The sequence below is a fragment of the Pongo pygmaeus genome, chromosome 11 (assembly GCF_028885625.2).
Source record: "Pongo pygmaeus isolate AG05252 chromosome 11, NHGRI_mPonPyg2-v2.0_pri, whole genome shotgun sequence".
Taxonomy (NCBI): Eukaryota; Metazoa; Chordata; class Mammalia; order Primates; family Hominidae; genus Pongo; species Pongo pygmaeus.
The window spans coordinates 90,240,013-90,256,031 of NC_072384.2; the positions used below are offsets into that span (position 1 = coordinate 90,240,013).

General features: G+C 37.6%; 1 protein-coding gene across 9 annotated transcripts in view; it reads right to left on the minus strand.

Moving 5' to 3' along the window:
- HIBCH (3-hydroxyisobutyryl-CoA hydrolase) overlaps positions 1-16,019 on the minus strand; it is a 119,901-nt gene that overhangs the window by 49,783 nt on the left and 54,099 nt on the right. For all 9 annotated transcript variants that reach the window (XM_063647726.1, XM_063647729.1, XM_054476866.2 and 6 more), the window contains exon 7: positions 7,681-7,759. In XM_063647726.1, coding sequence (XP_063503796.1) covers positions 7,681-7,759 — 79 coding nt within the window. The remainder of the gene's footprint in view (positions 1-7,680; positions 7,760-16,019) is intronic.

Below are 16,019 nucleotides of genomic sequence, written 5' to 3' on the forward strand. Positions count from 1 at the left end.
TTCTCGCACCATCCCCTTAATCCCCATCAGTGACCACATCTTACTGATTTCCCCTCTAAACTGTTCTCCACACAATAGCCAAAGTGATCTTTTAAAAACACAAATCCTTACCAGAGTCTTGCATTCCACTGGTTAAAACCCTCCCATGGCTGCCTATTTCTCCTGGATTAAAACAAACACCTTTATCAAAGTCTTCAAGGCCCCTTACCACTTTTTCCACTACATCTCTTACTACTCACTCCCTATACTCCAGCCACTCTGGTCTTCTTTCAGTCCCCTAACATTCTACACTCCTTCCTGCCCCAGAGCCTCAGCAGCATGCTGCCCAAGTGGAAAAACCCTCCATCCTGACAACACGTTCTTCTCTTCCAGGGTACCACATTCTCTTTTTTCCCCCTTCCCCCAATTCTGCTTCTTTCCAGTCTCCCTTGCAGACACCACCTCCTCTGCCTGACCTCTTGCTCACTGTGCCTAAGCTCCATATTAGGCTACCTCCTCTTTCCTATATACACATTTTCCTTAACTCCTATGACTTTAGATAATATCTATATGCTGATTACTCCCTGCTATGGACTGCATTGTGTCCTTCCAAAAAGTCCTGTGTTGAAGCCCCAACCCTCAATGTAACTGCATTTGGAAGCAGAGCCTTTGAAGAGGTAATTAAGGTTAAGTGAGGTCATAAGGGTGGGGTCCTAATCCAGCAGGACTGGTGTCCTTATAAGAGGAGGAAGAAACACCAGGGATGCATGTGAACAGAGAAAAGGCCATATGAGGACAGAGCAAGAAGGCAGCAGTCTATAAGCCACAGAGAGAGGGCTCAGGAGAACCATCTGCTGACACCTTGATCTCACCCTTTCAGTCTCCAGAGCTGTGAGAAAAAAAATTTCTACTGTTTAAGCCACCAAGTTTGTGGTATTTTGTTATGCAGCCCTAAAAGTCTAATACACTGAGAAATCACTCATGCCTTCTCTCATGAATACTGAACTCTTAGATCTGCCACCTAAACAGAACCACATGGATAATAAGTATCTCACATTTAACATGGCAAAAGTAGAACTACTGATTCACAAACATCCAGCTACACTGCTCCTTCCCTCATCAGCCTCATCCATCAAGTAGCACAAGCTAAATACCTTGGAGTTATTCCTGATTCATCATACCAACAAGTCAGTTAAGCCCAAAACATGTTTCAAATCTGTTCACTCTATTCAACTCTATACCTCCAAACTACTCCAAAGCCAAAATCTCTCCAGACTGTGCTGTCCAACAAAACTTTCTACAATGATGAAATCTATAATTTCTGCTGTCCAATAAGACAGCCACTAGCCATATATACCTATTAAACACCTGAAATGTAGCTGGTGTGACTGAGGAACTGAATTTGTTTTCTTTAAATTTAATTAATTTATATTAAAATTTTAAAAGCCACTTGTGGCTAGTGGCTATACAGTATTGGACAGTGTAGCTCTCGACTAATGTAATAATCTATTATCCAATCTCACTGCTTCTACTCTGCTACCCCTACAATCCATTATCTTCAAAGCAGCCAGAATCATGGTACTAAAATATAAATATAAACTAGATTATTTCATTGCCTGCTTTATACTCTTCCACAACTTCCCATATTTAGGTTTAAATCTTAACTCTTCACCAGAGGCCCCCATGTACCCTTTTGAGAGCATGTTACATCACTCCTGCCCTCGATTCAGACACAGATTGCCTCCATTTGGTTCCTTTAACAGGCCAAGTTCATTCTTACCTAAGGGTCTTGAGCTAACTTTTCTCAATGCCACAATATTCTGCTCTCAGTTCTTCATGTAGCTGACTCTTGTTATTCAAATCTCAGCTTAAGGGACAACTCCTCTGAGAGCATCTTTAATCAACCAATTTAAAGTAGCCATCTGGGAGACTTACACTTTGGACAAGATAGAGTAACAGGAACCAGACTTATCCCCCTACCTGAAACAACTATAAAAACAGACACAATATATGGATCAATAGTGTTTTCAACACACTGAACATCAAGCAATAAAGAAAAGTGGTCTCTGAATATCAGAAAACAAGCAAGGTAAATCCTAGAACAGCTCCAACTTCATGCCTTGAGTGAGCTCCCAGGCCCAGCATAGTCCCTCACTTGAGAAGATGAAGCTAAGAGTCTAGGGAAACCAAGATAGCTAGAATTCCCAGAACAGAGTCCCAGAACAAAGTACCAGAGCGGAGAGAGCTGCAGAGAGAAAGCTCTGGAGATCTGCAGGGTGTCTCTTTTAAATACTTAGCTTAGGAATGGAGAGCGAGAGAGAGAGAGAGAGAGAGAGAGAGAGAGAGAGAGAGTGTGTGTGTGTGTGTGTGTGTGTGTGTGTGTGTGTGTGTGTGTCTGTCAAGAAACTACATGATTAGTCAGTTTTCACACTGCCCGAGACTAAGTAATTTATAAAGGAAAGAGGTTTAATTGACTCATAGGTCCAAATGGCTAAGGAGGCCTCAGGAAACTTACAATCATGGCAGAAGGCAAAGCAAGCTTGGACCTTCTCACATGGCAGCAGGAGAAAAAAGAGTGAGGAGCAAAGGGGGAAGAGCCCCTTATAAAACCATCAGCTCTCGTAAGAACTCACTATCATGAGAACAGCAAGGGAGACACTGTGTCCATGATCCAATCATCTCCTACCAGATCTCTCCCTGGACACATGGGGATTACGGGGATTACAATTCAAGATGAGATTTGGGTGAGGACATAACGCCTAACCATATCACTACATGAGACTAAGGAAAGAATCACAGAAAATGATTATAGAGAACAGTACTGGGAACCCACACAGGACTAAAAACAGCATGTTCCCCACCCACCTGGACTAGAAAAACTCATGACTGACGTCACGGGGCACTGTGCAGAACACAAAGCAAGATCTTGCCCCAGTAGTGGGAAATAATTAGCCCTAGTTGGAGCATTGCTCCAATTCTGCAAAAAAAAAAAAAAAAAAAAATTAATAATAAATCTTATAACACTTGAAAATATTAAGATGTTTCCCAGGAATTTAAATTCATCTCAGAAGAAATCTCAAAAATACTTAAAAGAATACAAAAATATCCAGCACCCAACAAAGTAAAGTTTACAATATCTACAATTCAATAAAAATTTACCAGCTATCTAAAGATGCAGGAAAATACTAACCATAAAGAGGTGATTTAAAAAAATAAGAACTGACATAAATGTAAGAACTAGCAGACAAAAACATTAACAGTTATCACAAACATAACCTATATATTCAAGAAGTTAGAGACACAGAAAATTTTTCTTTTTAGAAGAAGAACCAAATCATACTTCCAGAGATGAAAATTGAAATGAATGTATAAGCTGAAAAATACCTGGATGAGATTAAGGGCAGATTAGATCTTGTAGAAGAGAAGATTAATGAACTTAAGGACACAGGAACCGAAACTATCTAAAATGAAAGAGAGAAAAAAAATGTTTTTAATGAATGAAGCATAAGTGAGCCTTACAGAAGTATGACCAGAATTCCTGAAAAGGGAATGGGTGGAAAAAAATATTTGTAGAAATAATGGCAGAAAATTTTCCAAATTTGACAGAAGTTATAAACCTAAGTAGCTCAATAACCACAAGCATTAGAAATATGAAGCGCACCAAAGCACATCATAATCAAATGACTTGAAACATGTGATCAAGAGAAAATCTTAAGAGCAGCCAGAGAAAATAAAAAGACACAGGAACAAAAATAAGGAAGAGAGAAGACTTTCTGTAGGAAATTCAATGAGACGACAGTGTAGTAACATCTTTAAATTACTGAAATTAAAAACCAGAGTAGAATCGAATTCCATATCCACATCTCATACGAGTGAACTCAGGTTTCACCTGAGGAAGTGAAAGAAGAGCAAACAAAATCTAAAATAAGCAGAAGAAAGGAGGAATGAATACTGGAGCAGAAATCAGCAAAATAAAAAATAAATGAAAACAAAAATCTGTTTAAGATCAATAAAATTAATAAACCTCTAACTAGATTGATCAGGGAAAAAAAAAGAGAAGACACAATGACCAATATCAAGAATAAGAGAGCCAGAAATCATTAAGGAGTCTACAGATATTAAAAAGATAATACAGGAATATTATTGTCTTAAGTCCATTTTGTGTTGCTATGACAGAATACCACAGACTGGGGTAATTTAGAAAAAAAAATTATTTCTCACAGTTCTGGAGGCTGGGAAGTCCAATATCATGGTGCCAACATCACACGAGGGCCTTCTTTGTGCATCATCCCATGGCAAAAGGCAAGGGTGAGATAGGACAAGAGAGCAGAAGGAAAGGGGGCTGAAGTCATCCCTGTATCGGGAACTAACCTGCAAAAACTGGAAGAGCCCTCATGAACCAGTCACCTCTTAGTGGTACCAACTCTCGACACTGCTGAGTTGGGAATTAAGTTTCCAACACATGAACTTCAGGCAATACATACAAAAAAAGCAATTATGAACAACTTTATGCTAACAAATTGACAAATTCCTTGAAAGGCCCTGATATGGTTTGGCTCTGTGTCCCCACTCAAATCTCATGTTGAATTGTAATCCCCAGTGTTGGATGAGGGGCCTGGTGGAAGGTGATTGGGTCATGGGGGCAGATTTCCCCCTTGCTGTTCTCATAATAATGAGTGAGTTCTCATGATATCTGGTTGTTTTAAAGTGTGCAGTACTTCTCCCTTCACTCTCCTGCCAGCCATGTGAAGATGCACTTGCTTCCCCTTCATCTTTGGCCATGATTGTAAATTTCTGGAGACCTCCCCAATCACACTTCCTGTACAGCCTGTGGAACTGTAAGCCAATTAAACCTCTTTTCTTCATAAATTATCCAGTCTCAGGTAGTTCTTTATAGCAAAGTGAGAATGGACTAATACAGAAAACCGGTACCAGAAAAGTAGGGCATTGCTATAATGCCCATTTCCTACTGGAAATGTAGAAGTGACTTGGGAACTAGGCAACGAGCAGAGATTGGAATAGGTTGCCTCTTCACTCTGCTAATTGTTTTCTTTGCTGTGCTTCTAGAAGTGTTTTACATGATATAATTTTATTTGTCTATGCACAGACCTTGGGAGCCACCCTTTGCATCAGTGTAGCCTGGATGTTGGATGGCTTCAACAACATTTGTATATACAACAACAATTGTATATTTTTGTTTTTGTTGCCTGAGCTTTTGGGGTCAAAGCCAAAAAATTATTGACCAGATTAATGTCATGTCATTTTCCCATATGTTTTCTTCCAGTGGTTTTGCAGTTTCAGGTTGTATGACTACATCTTTAATCCATTTGAGGTTTTTTTCTAAAATATAATATGAGGTATGGATCTAATTTCATTTTTCTGCATATGGATACCTAGTTTTTCTGACATCATTTATTGAAGAGACTGTCCTTTCACCATTATGTATTCTTGGCATCTTTCCTGAAAATCACTTAACTGCAAATATATGAATTTGTCTCTAGGCTTGCTATTCTTTTCCAGTGGTCTATGTATCCATTTTTATTCCAGTACTATGCTGTTTTGATTACTAAAGCTTTGCAATAGTGTTTGAAGTCAGTACAAAGCCTCTAGCTTTTTTCTTTTTGCTTAAGATTATCTTGGCTATTTGCAGTCTTCTTTGGTTCCATATGAATTTTAGAATTTTTTTTTCTATTTTTTTGAAAACTGACATTGGGATTTTGATAGGGATTACACTGAATCTGTAGATCACTTTGGGTAGTATGAACATTTAAAAAATATTCTTCCAATCCATGAACATGGAATATCTTTTTATTTATTTGTGTCTTCTTCAATTTTTTTCATCAAAGTTTTGTAGTTTTCCGTATACAGATGTGTGTGCGTGTGTGTGTGTGTGTGTCTGACTGACACGGTCTGGCTGTATTGCCCAGGCTACAGTGCAGTGGCGTGATCTCAGCTCACTGCAGCCTCTACTTCCAGGGCTCAAGCCATCCTTTTATCTCCACCTCCTGAGCAGCTGGAACCACAGGCACACGCCACCACGTCCAGCTACCTTTTGTTATTTTTGTAGAGATATGGTTTTGCCATACAGATTTTACCTACTTGGTTAAATTTATTTCTAAGTATTTTATTATTTTTGATGCTTTTTGTAAATGAAATTGCTTTCTTACTTTTCAAATAGTTTGTTGTTAGTGTATAGAAATGCTGATTTTTATGTGTTCATTTTATATCCCACAGCTTTACTGTATTTATTAGTTCAAACAGTTTTTTGTTGGAGCTGTTGGAGTTTTCCATATATATATAAGAGCATGTCATCAGCAGTGACAGTTTCACCTCTGCTTTTCCTGTTTGGATGCCTTTTATTTCTTTGTCTTGCCTAACTGCTCCGGCAAGGACTTTCAACACAGTATTGAATAGAAACGATGAGAGCAGGCATCATTGTCTTGTTCCTCATCTTAAATGAAAAATATATACCTTAACATCAAACTTAATTGGTAGAAGACTAAATGCTTTCCCCTAAAATCAGGAACAAGGAAAAAATGTCCACTCTCACCATTTCTGTTCAACATTCTATTGGAAGTTCTATTCTACACAATAGGGCAAGAGAAAGAAATAAAAGGTATCCAGATTAGAAAAAGGAAAGGAAAAAGTAAAACTGCTCTTACTTGTAAATGACATAATTGTCTCTTTAGGAATTTCAGTAAAGTAGAATCGAATTCTATTCAATTCTAAAGCAACTAAAACTAATAAGTGAGTTTAGTAAGTCTGCATGATAAAGGTAAATACAAAAATCAACTGTATTTCTTTAGACTGGTAACTAACAATTAGAACTGAAAGTTTTTTCAAAAATATCATTAATATGAAATACTTATGGATAAATATGACAAAAGATAAGAGCTATAAACTGAAAACTAAAAATCCATGCTGAGAGAAATCAAAGACCACTTACATAAATGAAGAATTATATCTTGCTCACAGGTCTGAAAAGACTCGATAGTGTTAAGATGTCAATTCTCTCTAAATTCATCTGCAGGCTTTTTTGTTGAAATTGACAAGTAACTCTAAAATACATATGGAAATATAAAGAACCTATATAGCCAAAGCAACTCGGTAAGATACAAAGAACAAAGGTGGAACATTATCACTACCTGATTTTAAGACTTACTATAAAGCAACACTAACCAAGACAACATGGTGCTGGCACCATGATTGACATCTATAGACAACTATAACAAAGCTACACAGGCAATTCAGTAGCAAAACAATACCCTTTCAACAGTTGGTACTGGAATGATTGTATTTCCATATACAAAATAAACTTTGACTTACATAGGTGATCCACACCCCTCACCATATACAAAAATTAACTCAGAAGTGTCATATGATAGTTTTGATCACAACTCAAAACTTCACAGATCTAAAGGCAAAAATATATTCCCTTAATGATATTTTATCTATAGTGTTAATGTTTTATTTATAGTGTGTTAATGTCTCCTTTAATGTTCTCAGTTTTGTGTTTTCAGATACAATCATTGAGCTAATACAGACTTCCAAGTATCTTCCTATTTAATTTCTTTTTTAAAATCCTTTCATTGTTATATCTCACACAAGATTCCATCAATTCCTTCAACAACAGTAAACTCTGAAACATATTAAAAGAAGATGATGCTAAAAGTAATTATAACAAAAATTCTGGCTGTTTACCTATTGCAGTTTCTGGCATAGCAAAAAGACATTTTTCTGTAGCCACTCGAAATTGCCCATGGACTGAGAGACCAACTCCCTAGAGAAAAAAGGCAAAAAAAGAGGCGGGGGGGAATTAAACATATTGTTAAAAAACAAATAAATTCACACACTTACAAACATTACAAAGCAAGTAAATTATCTTTATACTCCACAGGAACTTGCTTCAGGGAATAGGTTGTCCCCACCTCTTTCAATTAACTTTGAATTCCACAAACAGCACATGACTATATTCCCCTTTATTAAACATTTACACATAAAGTCTGACCACACCCCCATCCTAGTCTGGTCATTCTCTTCCTCCACAGAGACACATAGCTATTATCAATTTGGTAAGTAACCTACGATTTTTTTCCCTATGTATTTCTTATATTTGAACAAATGTGTATATTTATCTGATACATATTTTATATATAAGAATATATACAACTACACATATATAAAATTCACACTCTATTCTATGGCCTGCAAGGCTCTATATCACCTGGCCTAGCCGACCTCTTTGACTTTATCTCCCATCACTCTTCCCGCACTCGTTCCACTAGCCATGGGGGCTTCATGCCATTCCTCCAAAATTTTAAGCTTTTACAATTTCAATTAATCATAAAACTTCTAAGGTAAGAAGAAAAACTAGAGAAGGCCACTGCCTGCTCAATCACTGTTTTTTCTCTAAAGGAACCTGCTCTGCCCAGAGACTCTTTTTTTCCTTTCCCCAGGAGGGGCTGAACTAGGGATGGGCAATGGACCCAAGGGCAGCCAATGCAGACTAACCAGAATTCAGAGGCCTGGGGAGCAAAGAGGCAGGGGTGAATTAGGTAAGGTTCTTATTCTTAGGTACTTAAACTAAAACACAGTGCACAGTTGTCAGTCAATGACAGGCAGTGAAGCTTAAAGGTCATCTGACGTTTGAGCTAAAGATGACATGATAGCCAAGTAAAAACTGGTTTTATATGTGGTAGAGACAAAAAGAAAAAAAAAAAAAGAAAAAAACCCTGAGAATGCTGCAGTCTGTACAAGACAGAAGACAAAACAAACACATAAAAAAGAAGCAGAGATAGAAAAATAAACACACAACTTAAATTTGCCTTAAGCCCACACCTGCAGTCCAATTTTCAGGAACATAAGCAAGGCTTAAGGTCCCTGAACTTGTCTAATAACTGCCCCTTGTCTTTTGTGGATCTTTTTGAGTGAGTCTCTGTTCTTTCCAATTAAAATGACTCTTCACCACATTTTCAGTTAGAACTAGACCTAGATCCTGCCGTCAGCATCACACAACATAAGTCTTTGGGCCCCCAGTATATATTCACTGCAATACTGTTCTGTGCTTTTCCTCCCAACACAACCTCCTATCACTGCTATCCCTGACTAGCCATTCCCATCACATCTTCTGGAATCTTCATTCCTTTACAAAGGAACAACCTAACAGACAAAATTCTCTGCAGAGGGCCCTCTCCACCTCCTGAACTCTATGGAAAAAGAAACTTAAAAGCCCCATATTACTTCACATAGAAGCTACAGATCCATGCGGGGTAACTGATTCATTGATTCCATTCGTTATCTTATATTACATAGTATGTTTTATTTCAGCATTGGCTGATAATAGTGAATTAAAGAAAAGACATCAAGATTTGAGTAAAAAGTTATTAATGAAAAACTATCAGAATAAGAGACCACTGACATAAGAATCATTAAGAGCCAATTTTAAAGCCTTTCAATAAAGATGAAGGTTCAAAATAGTCAAGCCACTTCACTTGAAGATACTAGGAATATGCTGAACCATTTCTAATGGGGTGTAAAACCCTAATGGCAGATTCGTAACTAATTTTTCTATCTTACATCAAAGAATCTATTATAGGTTACTTGTAAGCAGGCCCCTTAACTTCTGAAATTTGATTTTATATTTTATTTAACCATTAATCTTAGCTGATACTCCTTTGCTAGACTAAAAAGGCTCCAAAGTCTTCAAGTTTTATTGTATTAGCTAATGTTATACAGATTCATTCTCCAAATATAATACTTTATTCCAATTCCAACTCTCCTCAAATCTCTCCCCCCAAACCTACCAAACCCAGTAGTCAAATCTCATTTTTCACCAAGCTGAACACTAGCTAAATAGCCCAGTAATATTTGACAGTTGCTCATTCCTACTTTATGAAATGCTTTACTGGGCTCTGAGGCACCATACACTCCTGCTTTAAAATCTAACTCATTAGTTGCTCTTTCATTTCTCCCTGATATCAAAGTGTTGACCTGCCACAATAATTAGACATCATCCTTCTACTCCACTTCACTCTATCCCACTGTACTCTGTCCTGTCTACATGCACTCCCTAGGAGATCTCTTCCAGCCCTAGGATTTTAAGCACCACCTAAGACACTAATAAATTATTTCCCCATCCCTGATTTCTCTACTCAGCTATTTAACGTCTCATCTTGAATGTCTAATAAGTATCTCAACCTTCACACATCAAAAGTAAATCTCTTGATTTCTCCTTAAGTGTGCTCCTCTTTCTGTCTTCATCTCAGTAAACAGCACCACAATTCACCCAGCTGCTCAGGCCAAACATCTCAGCATTACCTTCTTTCCTTTCTACCCCACAATGTAATCTGTGAACTATCCTGAGAGCTCTAACTTAAAAATATATCCTGGACTGGGCCACTTTTCACCATCTACACTATTATAACCCTACTTGAAGCCTTTATCCTCTCTTGCCCAGGCTGGTGTATCTTGCTTCTATTCTTGCCACAATCTATCATCTCTATACCAGTCAAAGCACGCTTATTAAAATGTAAAACATATCACATCATTCTCCCGCCCAGTGACTTCCCATCACACTAAAATATTATCATGGCTGATATGGTCCCATATGATCTGGTCCCCTTCTACCTTCCTGATTTTATAGTCTACCATTCCCCAGTTTCTCACTTCCCCTCCAGTAAGCCACACAGGCTTTTTTTTTTTTTTTTAAACTTTCTTGATGTATAATATCCACTAAAGGTACACAAATAGTAAGTTCGCAAGCATATAGTTTCAATGAATTATCCCCAAATGAACACACCCATGTAACCAAAACCCAGATAAAAACTATCAGAAATTGTGCTATGCACCCTGTCAGTCACTACACCCTCCATCCCTCAAGTAGCTACTATCTTGACCTCTAACAAAGGATTAGAGTTTTTTCTGGTTTATCTAGATATAAATAGAATCACAGAATATATATTACTATCTTACTTCAGTCAACATTATGTTTGTGAGATTTTATGTTCTTGCATATAGCAGTAATTTGTTCTTTTTCATTGTATAGCACCGTATGAATAAACAATCTGTTAATCCTAATGGCTATTTGGGTTGTCTCCAGTTTTTGGCTATTGCAAGTAACAATTCAGTGGCCATTCTTCTGCATATGTTTTGGTGCATAAGTGCACACATTTTGGTCAGATATATATCAGGGAGTAAAAGTGTCAGGTCAAAGAGTATTAATCACCCAGGTACAGTGGCTCACGTCATGCCTGTAATCCCAGCACTTTGGGAGGCCGAGGTGGGCAGGTCACCTGAGATCAGGAGATCGAGGTCAGCCTGGCCAACATGGTGAAACCCTGTCTCTACTAAAACAACAAAAATTAGCCGGGCATGGTGTCATGCGCCTGTAATCCTAGCTACTCGGGAGGCTGAAGCAGGAGAACTGCTTGAACCTGGGAGGTGGAGGTTGCAGTGAGTCGAGATTGTGCCGCTGCACTCCAGTCTGGAGGACAGAGCAAGACTCCGTTTCAAAAAAAAAAAAAAAAAAGTATTGACTCATTCAACTTTAAAATATATCAAAACAATTTTCCTAAGTGGTAGTACCAATTTCTACTCCACTAGCTGTACATGGGTTTGCTGTTCTACATCCTCACCAACACTTCAAGAGGTCTTTCACATTTTAGCCATTCTAATGACTATATGTTAGTATTTCACTGAAGTTTTAATTTGCATATCCTTGATGATTAATGCAGTTGAGAGTTTTTCAGGTTTATTAGCTATCTGGGTATCCTCTTTGTGAAATGTCTGTTCTAATCTTTTGCTCTTTTTTTTTTTTTTTTAACTGGATTTTTGAATTGGTAGAATTCTCTATATATTCTAGACAAGATTCCTTTATCAGATGTATACCAAATATGTTTTCAGTCTGTGGCTTGCCTTTCACTCTTTCAAGGATGTCTTGGAATGAATAGAAGTTCTCATTCTTAACACATTACAATTTGTTCATTTTGCTTATGGTACATTTAGTGTATTATTTAAGTAATCCCTCCCTAACCCCTGGGACTGAAATTTTCTTTGTGAAAAGATTTTTAAAGATTTACTTTCATTAACAGTTATGGATTATAATCTGTCCATTTCATCAAAATTTTGAAATATATGACCATAAAGTTGTACATAACATCCTCTTGTAATATTTTTAATGGCTATGGGTTTTATAGGGATGTGTTATTTTTCATTTCTGTATTTGTAACATACTTTGCTTTTATCTTTGTCTTTATCAACTTATCACTAAGGATTTATCAATTTTAATAGTCTATAAAAATAATTTTCAGCTTTGATATTTACTGTTTATTGATTTTAAATTTCTTTTTTTTTTGGATTTTGATCATTTCATTGTGATGTCATATAAGGTTACTGCTCATGTTCCAAACATTTGGGATTTCCCTATTATCTTTGTATTACGGATTGCAACCTTAATTCCACTGGGGACAGATAATACATTCTGTAAGATTAATCCTTTAAAATATATTAAGATGAATTCCATGGCCTATTTTGGCAAGTGTTTCATACACACATGAAATGAAAGTGAATTCTGCAGTTACTGAGTGCATGTTCATTAGGTCAAGCTTATTAAAAAATTTTCATTCAAATCATGTATGTGCGTATAAATATGTGCATGAAAATGTATGTACTCAGTATGTCTGTTTTATCTGTTATTGAAAGAAATATGTTCGAATATTTCTTATGATTGTAGTTGTATCTATTTCCCCTTTTAGAGCTTTCTACTTGTTTACAGGATTAGTCATTTTTATTTATTTATTTTGAGCCAGAGTCTCACCCTGTTGCCCAGGCTGGAGTGCAGTGGCATGATCTTTACTCACTGCAACCTCAGTCTCCTGGGCTCAAGTGATTCTCCTGCCTCAGCCTCCGGAGTAGCTGGGACTACAGATATGCACTGCCACACCCAGCTACTTTTGGTATTTTTAGTAGAGATGGGATTTCACCATGTTGGCCAGGCTGGTCTCAAACTCCAGGCCTCAGGTGATGTGCCCACCTTGGCCTCCCAGAGTGCTGGGATTACAGCCGTGAGCCACCACACCTGGCCACAAAATGAGTCATTTTTATTTTTAATTAATTTATTTTTTTGAGACGGAGTCTTGCTTTGTTGCCCAGGCTGCAGTGCACTGGCACGGTATCAGCTCACTGCAACCACCGCCTCCTGAGTTCAAGCAACTCTCCTGCCTCAGCCTCCCGAGCAGCTGGGACTTCAGGTGCCCACCACCACACTGGGCTAGTTTTTGTTTTTTTAGTAGAGATGGGGTTTCACCATGTTGGCCAGGCTGGTCTCAAACTCCTGACCTCAAGTGACCCAAATGCCTCGGCCTCCCAAAATGCTGGGATTACAGGCATGAGCCACTGTACCTGGCCAAGATTAGTCATTTTTATTTTTATTATTTTTATTTTTTATTTTTAGAAGACCAATTCTGTCCACAGTGTATGAATGTTCTAGGTGAGGCTGGGGTGATGGGAAGAGTGAGGTGAAGACAACATCTATAAATCTCATGACTTTTTTGTTGTTGTTGTTTTGTTTCATTTTTTGGAGACAGAATCTCCATCTGTCACCCAGGCTGGAGCGCAGTGGCGTGACCTCGGCTCATTGCAACCTCTGTGTCCTGGGTTCAAGCAATTCTCCTGCCTCAGCCTCCTGAGTAGCTGGGATTACAGGCGCATGCCACCATGCCCTGCTAATTTTTGTATTTTTAGTAGAGATGGAGTTTCACCATGTTGGTCAGGCTGGTCTCGAACGCCTGACCTTAGGTTATCCATCCACCTTGGCCTCCCAAAGCGCTGGGATTACAGGCGTGAGTCACTGCACCCTGCCAAGATTAGTCATTTTTAAATGTCTGAAAATATCATACCAGTAGAGTTATTTCAGATAGGCAAAGCTTTGTTCCTATAGTTTCTCCGTTTTAGTACTAGTGCCATATTGTTCACTATGGAACTCATTAAGTAATTCAGCTTCATATTTAGTTATAAACCGAGGCTTTTAGACAAGTATTTATAAAGTATCTTTCTGCAGTTGAGTACAGTCAATAATCAGTGATCTTAAAATGGTAAAAAGCTGAATAAAGTTTGAAACAGATTGAGCTAAGTAAGCCTTATCTTCTAACGAAGCAAAAATGGAAATTTAGGGCTTGCCAAGTTGGGCCCCTAAGGGGACCTCAGGAACTAGGATAGCCTAGATTCAAGCCATCATTCTAGGATGACCTCGAATTAAGTCCAGCTTCAAATTCTCTGAAGTCCTGACTAGATTGAGATGATCTGGGACTGCTAGTGCCCTTAGCCTGAACACCTACCAGAAACAAAGGTCCATCTTCTTTGGAGAGAGAATATCATCCTAGGACTCAAAAATATCTGCATTTTAAATACTCAATTAGAAATAACTCAGAAATAATCAGACATATGAGAAAAGACCACAACTAAAGGCACAATAGATACAGACTCACAGGACATTAAAATTTAAATGTACTATCTAACCATTCTACAATTATGGTATGTCCTACCTCAAATAAAAGTTTTTGCCATAAAATGTACATCACTGGATATTTAAAAAGTTCTACCACTTTCCTTTAGTTAGTGTGGTACACTGTCTTAACCCTTCTGTGCCTTGTATTTATGGTGTCCCAAGCACTCTGACATTCACTGTTTTTTAACTGTATTATTATTAAACAATCATCTTCACATAGTAATATAATCCACTATAAACAATGTCAATATGGACAAGCATAACATTTGAACAAAAATGGAAAAAGTATGTCAATGTAGTCAAACTCCTACTCTGTCGCTGTAAAAATGACTTCCTATTTAAGTTTCTGGCATCCCTAAAGGCAAAATTTAGGCAACCTAAGACTTGACTTTTTAATTAAGAAACCTAGCTAGATGAGTTTTCAGACTGTTCCAATAGGAGAAAAAAGCAGACACAGCTCTGTTTTTGGCTTTAAAAAACACCTCATTATAATTACTTTAAAAAGACAATTAAATCCATTCAAACATATAAATACGTTAATCTGCAACTAGCAATCAGCACTCGCTCCCATATTTCCAGATATTACTATTCTAGACAAAAAGCAATTTTTTTTTAACTGCTCCTTGTGGAGCAGGGCTAACCCATAGGCAGTGTGCCCAGAGTAGCCCAATATTAATTTTCAAAGACTGATAATTATAAAGATATTTAAAGTAACCAAAACAGCATGGTACTGGTACCAAAAGAGGTATATAGACCAATGGAACAGGATAGAGCCCTCAGAAATAACACCACACATCTAAAACCATCTAATTTTCGAGAAACCTGACAAAAACAAGCAATGGGGAAAGGATTCCCTGTTTAATACATGGTGCTGGGAAAACTGGTTAGCCATGTACAGAAAACAGAAACTGGACCGCTCTCCTTACACCGTATACAAAAATTAACTTAAGATGGATTAAAGACTTAAACGTAAGACCTAAAACCATAAAAACCCTAGAAGAAAACCTAGACAATACCATTCAGGACACAGGCATCGGCAAAGACTTCATGACTAAAACACCAAAAGCAATGGCAACAAAAGCCAAAATTGACAAATGGGATCTAATCAAACTAAAGAGCTTCTGCACAGCAAAAGAAACTGTCATCAACATGAACAGGCAACCTACGGAATGAGAGAAAATTTTTGCAAGCTATCCATCTGACAAAGGTCTAATATCCAGAATCTACAAGGAACTGAAACAAATTTACAAGAAAAAAAAATCAAAAAGTGAGTGAAGGATATGAACAGACTCTTCTCGAAAGAAGACATTTATGTGGCCAACAAACATATGAAAAAAAGCTCATCATAACTGGTCATTAGAGAAATACAAATCAAAACCACAATGAGATACCATCTCACACCAGTTAGAATGGTGATTATTAAGAAGTCAGGAAACAACAGCTGCTGGCAAGGCGGTGGAAAAATGGGAACGCTTTACACTGCTGGTGGGAGTGTAAATTAGTTCAACCATTGTGGAAGACAGTTTGGTGATTCCTC